Source organism: Cottoperca gobio, chromosome 19, assembly GCF_900634415.1.
Source record: "Cottoperca gobio chromosome 19, fCotGob3.1, whole genome shotgun sequence".
Lineage (NCBI taxonomy): Eukaryota > Metazoa > Chordata > Actinopteri > Perciformes > Bovichtidae > Cottoperca > Cottoperca gobio.
In genome coordinates this window covers 15,298,817-15,312,304 of record NC_041373.1, presented here as the reverse complement: position 1 = coordinate 15,312,304, position 13,488 = coordinate 15,298,817, and the positions used below count along the sequence as shown (strand labels likewise).

At 45.6% G+C, this 13,488-nt stretch overlaps 1 protein-coding gene across 1 annotated transcript in view; it reads right to left on the bottom strand.

Annotated features, from left to right (window-relative positions):
• Window positions 1-1,040: 1,040 nt before the first annotated feature.
• The window catches only part of ankfn1b (ankyrin repeat and fibronectin type III domain containing 1b), a 105,467-nt gene continuing 93,019 nt past the window's right edge, over window positions 1,041-13,488 (bottom strand). The window contains 13 exon segments of the mRNA XM_029456790.1: window positions 1,041-3,509; window positions 3,600-4,336; window positions 4,584-4,791; window positions 4,948-4,998; window positions 5,000-5,115; window positions 5,218-5,386; window positions 6,225-6,375; window positions 6,856-7,022; window positions 8,120-8,335; window positions 8,443-8,562; window positions 8,681-8,813; window positions 9,173-9,272; window positions 11,640-11,747. Of these exon segments, the coding sequence (XP_029312650.1) occupies window positions 3,372-3,509; window positions 3,600-4,336; window positions 4,584-4,791; window positions 4,948-4,998; window positions 5,000-5,115; window positions 5,218-5,386; window positions 6,225-6,375; window positions 6,856-7,022; window positions 8,120-8,335; window positions 8,443-8,562; window positions 8,681-8,813; window positions 9,173-9,272; window positions 11,640-11,747 (2,414 nt within the window). The 3' untranslated portion in view covers window positions 1,041-3,371.

Genomic DNA, 13,488 nt, shown 5'->3' with positions numbered 1-13,488 from the left:
TCTTAAAGTTAATATCTGTAGGGTGATCAGTTCTGATAAAAGTATAACATTAATCTGATAAAGAGCCAATTTACCACAAATGTGCATTTTGCATCAGCCACTCGTAAAGAGTGGACCCCCCCCTTTTCCAAGGTTTAATGTGTAGTTTCTGTTTTAGTTTTTTTAAATTGTCTTCAAGCAGAAAGAACATTTTTCATGAGCACAGTCTGCCTCTCAATTTTATTGTTAATTTAACTTCATGAATAGCAAAGTAATAATTACAGACTGCTAGTATTTGATGAGGATAACAGCACTGGAAAACTATATCTCGGTATCCTACAAAATAAGAGGCATGCACAGCTCATCTTTACAGCGCTGCATTGAGAAGGTAACGCTGACGTAATGCACATCACCCTGAAACTAATGGAGGGGATGTCATACTGTATTTTCCTAATGCTAACCCTAAACTCTATTCAAACCTGTTACAAAAAAAAAAAAAAACACTCCATCAACATATGCAATAGTAAAATCATTGTTCATCCACGGCAAGTGCACGCTGCAGGCTTCACGCGGCCATGCCCACCGCTTATACTGAGATTCTGTCTGCAGCTGCCCACCATTCACTTTTCATCAAGTGGGTGACAAACAGCGATGAGGTCATTGCTATATAGCATCTGTAGGAACAAGTGCCCTCTATTTGTCATTTACTCTCCTTCATAGGAGACGAATGTGCAGCTTTTGGGAGTGTATCATACATGTGGATGAAACTCCAAACGAAAAGAGAATCTGATCTGCACACACGTGAAATATAAGCTTGCTTTGCTCCTCGCGGCTGATGAGGTGTGCCAAAATATATCGCGGACCACGGTGGAATTTCCAGCTCTCGAACTGAGACAATGAAGTGCAATTAATGCGTAAAGTACTATATCTCTCAAACAGGAAGTGTAAAAAGGTCAACATCACATAAAAGATGTTGTTATTACTCAGCGGGACTCACATGAACGTTAGAAACTTCCTAACTGCTCGTGTGCGGCGATCTGTTAAAAGAGAAGAAACCCTCATAAACAACCAAGGCTTTTATTTTGTAATATTCATTTATTGTTCAATAAAAATAGATTTTAAAAAAAGTGACGTGATGTCTCCTTCATGACTTCGCCCGATGGATCTGCCAACAGCTCCTTGTAAACATGGGGCTTTACTTTATGTTCAACTGGAGAGGGAATTCAAACCCCCTCTCATCCCCTTCAGCTTAATCTGAAGACAGACTCCTGCCTATAACTTCTCTGACCTTTGACCTCAGTAGTGATGACAGCCCCACATTCACTTACTTTCACATTTCGGGCAGATACAGTACATTCATCCCCTGCTCTTTGTTTGTACATGGTTCGGTTTCTGGTTGTGTGATCTGTGTGTGTTTTTTTTTGTTGCAGTTGGCCCTCGTTAAAAACCGCTTTTAACAATGTGAATAAAGAAGACATCTAAGCGCTAACACAACAGTTCAAGCCATTAGTAAAACCAATTACAACTTTTAACATCAGTTTTTGTCTAAAGACATCTTTATACAGTAGTTACACGTAAACACATCTTTGAAAGTGTAAGGAAACTCAATTCTGTAAACGCTTTGAGAGACGCCTCCTGCGACAACATCCTGAGAACCTGGAATGCTACAGTGACTGAGGCCAGGTCCACGACTTCACACATCACAACGCTTCTCTCGGAGCTTTCTGGCGCTACATTTGGAAATGCTTGCAGGTTATTACAACTGCGTGGACGTTTTTATAGCAAGTATTGATCGTTACGCTGAAAAACAGTTGATAAAAAAAAAAAAATTCATAAAACACAACAGCCTGCAGTTCAATGTAAACGCCACGCTGTTCTGCTTCAGACGTCAAGGTGTGACGCTTCACAAATGTTCACATGAATACTTGGCACAGGTTCCCAAAAGTTTGCTAAAAGGGATGGTGAAGATTGTTAAGAGGCTTTATTTATTGTGTATTTAGAATTCATCCCAAAAGTAGAATACCTGCATGAGTGTTTTGGTAATATAAATATAGGATATGTTACTTCGCTAACAAACGTCGGGCCTCTTAACAACTAGAGTCATCCCTTTCACCCTAGAACCCCTTTGGGAGACGCTGCTCGAGACTGGCGGGCACCATTTTCTGATGCATCTGGGAATACCACTGAGCCAAACACAACAAAACACTAAACTGGTTAACTTTTAGCACAGCATGAACTACAGTACTTCAGATGTACTCAGCACAATTCTGGAAGGTCTACATGCTTTTTCCCCTCCAATCTATTAGAAAAAAAAAAGAGTCAAGTATTGCTTGTGTTTTCTCCGTTGTGAAATTCCAAATGACCTGGTTTTATTTTGTGTCACTTCACAAGTATGTGTTAGCTACACTACGACTGAGTCTACTATACAGAGGGTTTGTTTCTGCAAAAAGGGAGAAAAAGAGCAGCGGAGAGCGTCGGCCCTCCTCCATCTCCTCTCTCTCTGTCTCACTTGCTTGGCTGCTTCGCTGCCAGACAGTACAGTGGCCAACAGCAGTTGAGTGACAGGCTGACGGGCCAAATCGCCGAGCCGATTGCGTCCCCAAGCGGAGACGCCAGCCCCCCTCTGTACTCCTCCATTCCTTCCTGCCCTCTGGGCCGGGTCCAGAGCCCACATCCTGGGAACATGGGGCCCGGCGGCTGCAGCTGACAGCTCTTTGGGAATGACACAATGAGAGAGTTCATAGGAAAAGCCGTGTCCGCGTGTGGCTGGGGAGGACGATGCTGCCTATGTTGTTCTGGCAACGTGCGCGGCCCGATGTGCCGACGTCAATCATGCCAGAAGTCAAAGTGACGCTCCATTAATCCTGACGGCGTCACAATATTTTCCCCAAATGATTTCTGACAGCACAAAAACTATTTTCTCTTTGTTCCATTTTGTTATTGTTCATTTGGTGGCCATATGAGGGTTCTCTGATGTTCATAAAAAAAAAAAAAGGTCCGATACATTTCGTGGAAACAGAAGCATTTCAGATGAGAGCCGAACATATGACATGTTCTAGCTGCAGCTGTGGACGGTAACGCCACAGCACGAGAGAAACTAGTGTAGAGTTTAGGTCTGTTTGTACAAATGTAACAGTTCCTTCATTTCCATACACACTTATCCGAAGAGAATCTGCACACGGCATGAACTCTTAAAGGTTCATTCTCTCTGCTGGAAGTGTCACACTGTGGTGGCCCGGCTGTGTTTGAGCGCCAGTGGTGAATACTCCTTAATGCGAACGCACAGTTTGCCCCTCAGCCAGGGGTTCTGGAGCTCCAGGGGACAGAAATCATCCTGAAGCCACTTTTCTCTACTGTCCACCACCAGCACGAGGCCGAAGTGCTTCAACTGTTCAGGGACTGTAGTACACACACTGCTCCTGTTCGCCACCGCCTCCGCTGCTACCGAGCATGCGCCGCGACACCACGTTCATCTCCTGCACCACCAGCTGGACCATCTCCTGCGCTGACGTCCCTGGAGTTACACAAAGCTGAAACACAGGAGGAGAGGATATCACACAGTGCCACAAACACAACAACAGTTCACAGGCCGGATGACTTCGACACATCGAAAGATCTACCTTAACACTGGTCTCCTTTGGGAGGCCTGTGCGATACTGCGGGTACACTCTGAGTGTGGCATGACAGCCTTTCCTGAGGGCGGCAGGTGACAATGCGGAGAGTCTCTGCGTGCCGCTGTCCTCTGATAACGTACGCGCTGGTGGAAGCTGTGGTAGGCAGCGGTCGGCAGAGCAACAGCGGTCCACTGACGAGGGCCGGTGCCATCTCCGCTGTGGCGAGGTGGAGGGCGAGGTGGAGGGCGAGGTGCAAGTAGTGTGGTAGGAGTAAGGCAGGTGGGCTGAGGTGGAGGAGGGGAACTCCAGGCTGCTGGTTCTCACACAGAAGGCCTGTCTCTTCTCTGTGATGTGCAACAGCTCGATCTGCCTGCTGGGCAGGATGAAGTCACTGTCAAACAGCTCCGGGCCGCCCCTCCGCCGTTCCCCGCCACACCGACCTCCTCCGCCACACCGCTCACCTTCCCTCCCGTGCTGCGGCGCGGAGGCCTGAAGGACGTCCGGCGTGGAATCCCTTAGCATCCCCCCTCCGCGTCCACTCCCGCCGAGACACACCCCTCCACCTGAGCTGCTCCCGTCGCTACGCAGGAAACCACGAGGCTCCAGTGGCGCGGAGGACGAGAGGGGCGAGGGCGGCAACAGGTCCAGCTCACGGGGACTCTGGGCACGGCTGGAGTCGTAGTCGCTGTCGGTGGTGAGGAAGACCTCAGAGGAAACTTCCTCGTCTGATAATCCAGCGAAATCTGCAGAATGTGAGAAAAAGTACTGAGAATCGTGTACGCTGAACACCACCGACATTATGAGCTCCAATGTTTCCAATGAAACCAGAGAGGAACGCTAACTCATCGTCTGTGGAGAGTTTTCCGTGTTTACTAATATACTAAAACGGGTGATGTCATTTAAGTTGCATATGAAATCCTATATTTATAACAGAATGATATAACAAGGTACATGATTCAAGGTATTTCTGTTGTAAGCGTTGATTCTGACCTAGGTGCTTGAGGCAGGGTTCGGGTGAAGGCATGGGGGAGGGCATGAAGTCTGGCTGAGAGGAGGTGGAGGGAGGCTTGTCGGGCAACACTTCCTTGGAGAAGTCAATTATCCAGCTTATGGAGATGCCTCCCGTTGGCTGCTTGTAGCGGGCATACTGCAGGGCGTCCATGATCCACCTCGCATCACGCCACACCTCCTCCATTTCCTGTTGTACAGCCACCAAGACCATAGCGGTTCATCTCAGGAACAATCAAACGTATTATTGGATTCTTTTTAAATCCATCTCCCACACAAATACTGGTTGTATACGTAGCCCAGGCTAGATGTTGCCGCAGTGTGTGTGTGTGTGTGTGTGTGTTACCTGAATGTGATCCTGGACCTGCTGGTGTTTCTTCTTAGCAGCGAGGAGCTCAGGTCTCAGAGAAGGCTTCCCTGAGGGCCTGCTGGGACATGAGGGACTCCAGCTCCAGCAGCGCCGACACTCTGCAGTACTGGCCAATGAAACTGGGGCAATAGGCATTAAAGTGGACTGTGGGGGAGAGGGAATACAAAAAAAGAAACGATGGGCCAGTAAATACGGGAACATATAGATTTGGAAACAGCATTTTGGACGAAGATCTGATAAACTGACCGAGTTCAAAGACCTGCAGGGGCAGGGTGAGGAAGCCAGAGCGGGGGGAGTACGGGTTATTCTGACCAGGAGCGGTGCACACTTCATCTGAAGGTGGCAGGAGGAGCAGGAAGGACACTTTCTCCCCAAACTCCACTACTTCCTGGCTGTAGATACGAAAGTCCTGCACCTAGACACAGAGAGAGGTGATGTCAGTGGAGCCTTAAAGCTGTGACAGAACAATTAAATCATGTCTATTAAATATGCATGCAATGTTCTTTTGGTGCAAGATTACCATGATGGAGATAAGGTCATTTCAGCTTTTATGTGATCGAAGTAAAGGGTGAGTCCCTGGTACCATGTAAGCCACAGCGGGGCCACCATGAAGTCACATTTTCCCTCTTTTAAGTATCTTGAAAGTAGAACCAGAGGCTCCAACTCCAGTAATGGAATGAGAAATAAGGAATACGGCAGCTGCATGGTTTGCTGTATTCATGGTTTATTACATATAATTAATACACTGATGGGCTCTTTTGTGGAGAAGGTCAAGAGTAAAACTATATGACTGCTAAAGCCCCCGTTTGATGTTTTTAAAACCCTTTAAACATCCATCCCCTCTGGAAACACATTTAAGTGTTCAGCTCTACATTCTGATTTATTGATGCATATACGGTATATTCATGTTCACATTCATGTGACTTTTCACAGAACATCTATAGCAGTCTGTGTCTGCTCGCAGGAACAGTGGGTGGTAGAAGGTTAAAGTCAAATGGACAATGATTGCCATTGTGCTGGAATTCAAACCATGTTCTTTTACAGAAATCATGTAGAATTAGTGGTCTAACCAGAACTGGCTGAATATCCATTGGAATCATTCTCATTGCTACTGCCTGCCTCTGTAACTTGGCTGGAGATCTTTCAAGGAGTTTCAACTGGTTCCATGATATCAGTCAAAATCAGTGTAACAGAAAAACACTTTTTTATTTTTTTGTATTTCAGTTTCAGATTGACTCTGGCGTAACTCTAACCTGATTGCCAGGTACATTGATGTGTGCCATCAGGTCCTTGATGGCTCTGCGCAGGTCCTGTAGGAGGCGATGTGGAGCACTCTGGTCTTCGCAGTCCATTTCCAACGACTCCTCCAGAGAGCTGAGAGCCTGCAGCCACTGCCACTCCTCTCTAAAACAACACACATGTAGAACACACACTCACGGGAATGCTATAGGTGTCTTTGCGATTGTTCTCATCCAGAACCCACATGCACTGACTCACATCGGAGGAAAACTTAGCGCCCAAAATGACCTTTTGCATATCAATCACTCAGTGTTACCTGGAATTCTTGAAGAGAACTTTGTACAACAAAAACTGAGAAAAGTCTTCACCGACAGCAAAACTATATCAAAGGAAGTCTCATGTATCCAGCCGTATACTCACTACTTCAGAAACACAAGCGTTTCCCGCGTAAACGTTACTTATTATAACAGTTCTGCACACTGTACGCAGACGTCTCTACGTTTTTGGATCCATCGTTCACCGTGGAGGCATGCGAGAAAACCTTTTTCTTCAAGATTTCAAGGTAACACTGGGTGAGGAAATGGATATACAAATGGTCATTTTGGTCGTATGTAAGTATTTCTTTAAGTGGCATATGATCCTCACCTGGACACGTTGCTGTTGTCCCGGATTTTGGTGTGACAGAGGACGTTGGGGAGCTTCTGAGGCACCAGCACTCTGATCTGCTCCACCGATGTACACAGCTTCAGGTAGCCCAGGTATAAGCCTGGAGACAACACCTTCCTGCTCCGCCTGTGATACGCCAGCTTCTCCTGAGAACAGCAGGTGGAGACTGAGTAAGAGGAGGGTACGGTGGTGTTGACGGGTTCATTGCGCGGTGACACCGATTCTAATTCTTTCTCTGTAACCGACCTCACATTCATCTGAATAATGTTGTTTTTATGTTTTGCTGTTGTTAGTCCTTAAAAGGCTTCAGTCTGAAGTTGCTCCAACATGTTTCATGTGGAAGTCAGCACGACAAAATAGCCCACCAGCACATTTTTATGCATTTCATCATACAATTTGTTCATAACTGGCCACAAAACAAATATTTAATTGACATGTGGTTTCGCCGAAGGGAGTCTCCACCATTGTTTTCGTAACCACAAGGACAAACCAACTTACACTGGAGACAAAACAGTATTGCAACAATGATATCGAGTTCACCGGGCTATATAGACAAAATTAACTTGTGGTTTGGTTCCAGATTGTGGTCGTTGTGAACAAAACAACCACACAGCATTAGTTGCAAAACACAAAACAACAACAATTAGCGAGATTATCATCGGCCGACAACGCTGGAATTCAAATGTCACCTTCCAATTTCCACCGCCCGAACAGCTTTTGAAGATAAAGCGACTGAGAAGATAAACATTCATGTCGGGTCGGCATGGATTAAAGATTGGACTTTTAATTAATTATTTGGCAAACCGATTCAATATGTGCCTTTACAAAGAAGGTGACAAATGGAAGAGGAGAGTCATGATGATTAATCTTTGTCTAAATAAAGAGTGTCTGCATAAGCAGCACTCGTAATTGGAAGCATATTGCAAATTACAGTCCTATTGTTTCAGCCAAAGAGCCTCATGTTTACTGGTTTTCTCCAAATGAGAGTTTAACAAACATTCGAACGATACCAATAGATAAATGTTTTCCAGTGTTTTTTTGGAGCATTTTGTTGTTGACAAAGTGCCTTACACCACGCCGTTTCATCTTGCTAAATCTCCGGGCTACAAAAAAATGCAAAGAATGAGCCCGCTGAAAACCACAACCACTGCTGACAAACCCATTCCTTACTGCTGGGGAAGCAGCCTGTCTCCAAAGCTAAAGCAAAGACCAATCAGTGCCCGTCTGTTCCTGCAGGACTCACGTGGAGTGTGATGAGAAGCATGTCCAGAGCAGTGGGCTCTTCAGGGGACGAGACGGACTTGCGTTGGAGCTGGAGTTTGCAAAGCTGTGTCCAGCGAACGCCGTCCAGGTTGGGACAGGTATTCATGTCCTTCAGGAGTACCAGCAGGACGTTACCATGCTTGTCTTTGATTGGCTCAAAATACACCTGACCAAGGTCCTGGGTTCCCAGTATTCCCTGAGGGAAAACATCAGATCATAATTGTACTCCAGTTCGGCACTTTTCTCTCTTTTTAAAGCAGAGCATGAGGGCATTCACTATTAAGTCCTCATAGTTTGTGATACCTGTAGTTGGGACACAGCCTGCAGCATCTTGAGGCGCGTCTGCAGAGTACAGGAACAGGACGACTGGGAAGGACTGAGATACTGCTGCAGCCAGGGAATCTCCTCCCATAGATAGGACACCTGGCACACATGGGATGGAGGCACACGTACAACAACGTTTTTTTCAAATGTTATCAAAACATCAGCTTACGTTCTACAGTTGTGGGTCGTCTGTGTTTTTCTCTTTCTGTCTGTCTACCTTGGTAAACCAGAGGAAGTCCTGCATGAGGGAGCTGGAGTAGGAGTCTTCAACCTCCACAATAGGAATCTGGTCCTCTGGAGTCACCAACACATTGTCATCTCTGTAGAGTATGGCTGTCAGATAAAGACCTCTGGAAAGTAACGCAGAAGAAGTTCACGTGTTACAGTAGAAACATCACAGCACTGACTGTGAATATGAAAATGACACGTCGCACAACTTGTCCCTAACATGTTCTGCTATGTTAAAGCTTACACAGGTCTGCACACCATGTGATAATAACACCCAATGGCTAGTTGCTGCCATGACACCATGAAGTCAGTGGTATATTTAACAATCAATAATGAATATAATACATTCACTCCTGAATGAATACTCACTGAAAATATGTCATTTGACAATTTAAATTCTACAGTTGCCATACACACAGTAATTACATTTCCTTTCACATTAGAAGTCTACAGCATGGAGGTCAATTATTTTGAAATGTACCTTTTCAAGCTTTTAACAAATTTGCTGGTGGGTTGGAAGAGGTGGCGCAGGCTTTTGGATACAGAGTGCTTCCTCCCTTGTGGTGGAGCTTTGCACTGTTCTGTGTGCACAAGACAGAGACAACAAAATAGTTCATTCCAAAACAACAGAAAGAAATGATGAACATACTGATGCTCCTGCTTTATGCTTCAGGGGGTTTATGAGAAACTGTGGCTTGACTCTGATTGGTCGTCTGATTTTCCTGCTAACGCCAATGAATACCTCTGTCCTGACAAACTCTAGAAACATCTCTTCCAGTGACAGAACGTTACCTAATTGACAACAAACCTGACACGTCCAACAACACGGTCGGAGTGGAATGTTTTTCGACATTTCATGCGCTCCAGTGGCGCGGCACCATTTGACAGTCGTGCTGGCTGCCAACAGCAGACTATGGGCCTTCAGGGAACCACTAGCTCTCCGGTCCCCGAGGGACACTAACTGTGTGTATATGTATGTGTGTGTGTGTTTACCTGCACATACTAAAGCTGCTGGAGCATGGCGAGTCTTGAGCTACAGCCATATGAGTGGAGCCAAGGAGCTGTAGTAATTTGTGTGTGTGTGTGTGTGTGTCTGTATGCGTCTTAACCCTTTGCCACTCACTGACAGGGAGGTCAGTTAAGTCTGTGGGGACATGTTTATTTTTAGTGGGCCTGGAGGGGGTTGGAGGCGAGAGAGGGAGGTGTGTGTATGTATGTATGTGTGTGTGTTTGTGTGGGCGCCTGTTGGTGAGATAACGTACCTCCCAACTCATTAGAAGCACTGAGTCCCAAACCCTCCACAGATTCCCTCTCCTCCCCTCCCAGGTGATCTTACTCCAGCCCCAGGCCACTTAAAGTCAATAAATCCCCCCATTCAGGACCCGAAAAGAACTCATTTTCTCTTCAGGTGGACGAGTCGAGGTGGAGTAAGAAGAAAAAACAGCACCCCTCGACCCCTCTCACCTCCCCAAACTTCTCTTTGCTCGCGAGTCTGTTCAGCTCTAGTCGTCCTGGCCTCGGTGCGTGTTTGACACTGAGTAAGACAGACAAGTAGGGCTGACTGCTGGGGTGCCTGTGTTAGTCAAGGCCTCTTTCACAGTTTAATTAATAGTGTTTGGACAAGAGGGAGAATGTGGCGTGGGGCTATAAGCCGCACTGCGATGGGGGTGCGTACATGGACATGTGGGAGAGAGTTGGAGCGGAGCGGGAGAGCATGCACTTGAATATTTGTGTCTGTTACATGTACGTGTGTATCTATGCGTGTGCCTGTCTATCTTTATGTGTGTATATGTATGGACAGTAGACAGGACGACTGGCGGGCTGTGGGGGGGTGGAGGGGGGGGGGGGGGCAGCAGTAGTCAGTGTTAATTTATGCCTTCTCCCGACTCCAGCCCAGGACTCGTATCTTACAGGAATAACAAACATGACCCCGGGACACGCCACCTTGGCTACCGTGCCTGAACTCTCAAGCTCAATCAGTCGGCGTCTGAAGAACCAAGAGCCACTCTATACTGACTATTATATTGCCTCTCGCCCTATTGCAAATATGGTCTGGCCACAGTGGACAATAGTAAGTGGGTGAGTGTGTTTGGGCATGTGGGTGTGCGAGAAAAAGAGAGACAACTTGCTCAATGCTAAATGCAGTTTGCCGTCATGTAAAAGAGTCAGTGTGGACAGGTTTTGACACTTATGGGAGCAGCTTACAGCCTGCAGTGTTTGGGGATATAAACAGCCTGAGTGTGAGAGAAGTTGATCTGCATTTTGTCACAGAGAGAGAGGTATTCAGCAGAGGAAGGGCTGAGTCATGGAAAGATGTATAAGGGAGGGGGGGGGGCTTGTTGAGACAGAGGGGAGGGTATTATTTTTGAGGTGGCATGCCGTTATAGGGTGTATGGCCCCCGAAGTACTTGTCATGGCTGAGATTGTAAAGTGTCTGTCAAGGTGAGATGAAACACAGCGATTGGTGAGACGTGTTACACCTGCGAGTCGAACCGACCATTGCTCAAGTTTGTGTTTGTTTACGCCGAGAATATTTCTGGAAGGCGGTTGCCGAAAATTCAAATGTGTTTGTATAAAATGTGACGGGCGTAGTGAAAACGACAGAAGCTCAGGTTAATGTCAGGAGCTAATGGTGCATTTCACTTGGACTTCTGCTACTTTACTTCAACTGATACCAGAACTAAAAACTGACCTTAGGGTTGTGCACTTTCGAGATGTTATTCTACCTAAGAATTTGCTGCTTGTAATTCCACAGTTAAACCAGTGTAATACGTTGGGTGTGGTGTAACATGTGCTCGTATGTAGAGCACATCAAGTCACTATCACTACCAGGTTTGGGGGTTTGGGTTTCACCAGGGGTCAGCTATGCAAACCGTTAAAGCGCTCGTATTACGGTTCAGTCTTTTAGGTAAACACGCCCACCAAATCGATCAAAAAGTTGTTGATACCATGGCAGACACAGTGGCGGTGGGCTTCTTTTATCTGTTCAAGTAGCTGGTCTAGTGCCTCCTTCTGGCCTCTCTGACGTGGAGCGCGGCCATCAATATCCCTCCAACCTGCAGGCAGAGGTGAGAAAGACCATATTAGAAAAGTGACCATGCAATGCTCGGTCATAGCGCTGGTTTAAGATCTCTGAACAGGTGTCGTAAGCTGTTCTGTGCATTAATGATGGAAAAGCAACAATGATGAAATGAAGACGCTCCAAGTCTACATGTTGCTGTTATTCCCTAGTTGCAAGACAAACTTTGATCCAGACTGAAATACTGGATCTCAACAACTATAGAATGAATTGTCATAAACATATGTACAAACATTTGTGGTCCCCGAGGCATGAATCATACTATGAGGTTGACATTTGTTTGTGAAATGTCTCGACAATCTTTGGATAGATTGTCATGAAATTTGGTGCAGATATTCACGTTCCCCTCATGTTGAACGGTCAGTACTTTAACTTTATAACTTTTCATTTAACTATCATCAGGTCAAACATTATATTTGTCCAATTGTTGGATGCCTGCTCGACATCAGCTTGGTAGCATTGTCCTTGTGTTAGCATGTTAGCATGCTAGCTGTTAGCTGTTACCTCAAAGCACTAGTTTAGACTTACAGTTAGATTTCCACTGCATCATCTACAATAGCCAAGATTTACTGAATATAACTGTATATAGTTAAAGATATTTTGACATATAGAATTGCCTAATGTATGTTTGGTTATGCAAAATAGGTATTTAAGTATATCAGGTATTAGGTATAGTCTTCAGTATGAATCACGACACTTCTAATATTCCCAAATGGTAGTTTGAACACAAGTGGAACAAAGAAAGACATCCTTCTTTGTTTTTATACATTTTCCACTGGGGAGCCGTGGTTATTGTAGATAAGTCCAGAAGTTATTATTTTTCTATCAACAAAGATACATCTTCCAACGTTGACTACTTTCAATTATTTGTGGTGTGTACGCCTTGTAAGTTTTTTATTATGAACAGGCTGCTAGGGAAGCATACGGATTCTTCTCACAGAGGAATGTTTGCATAACATTATTTGGTTTATTTGAAAGAGGTAGACCTTTATCTATGGACTATGGAGCAATAACTTTGTTTAGCTGGAAATAAACCGGACTTAAACTAACACTTTAACTATTGTATGAGCAGTTCTGACACATACGTCAGTGGGACCCTATGTGAGGTTAGTCTAGGGATTGGGAGGGGGGTTAATCAAATTCTGCTTGGGACCCCAAAAAATCTTGGGCTGACCCTGTTCCTGAGGCTTCTAATAGTAGGAGTATGAGGTGTGTGAGACGGCCTGCTTCTCAAACAGGTCTTATGTGTGTACCATAGGAAACAGCACCCACCCCAGTGTGAGAAAGCTGTGGTTGGCTGAAAGACAGACCTACTGAGCACGACCGCTACTGGCTGCCCTGCACATATTTGGGCTCAGAACAGACAGTATGCACACACACACACACACACACACACACACACACACACACACACAGAGAAACACACACACACACAACACAACACACACACACACACATGTAGAGAGACACATAAACACGTCCTGCTATCAAGTCTCCACAAGCACTCTGAATGTACAGTTATTGTAATACAACCTCTATCTCTACTTTTTGTATTCCTCTTTTTGTTTTTCTTTCTGAGTGTTTCCTATTTTCCACACATGCACATGCACATGCACACACAAACACACACACATGCACACACAAACACACACTTTCCCTATCCTCCTCATAGATGACCATCTCTGCAGAAAACGATCCTTCAGCACCTTCTGCCTACT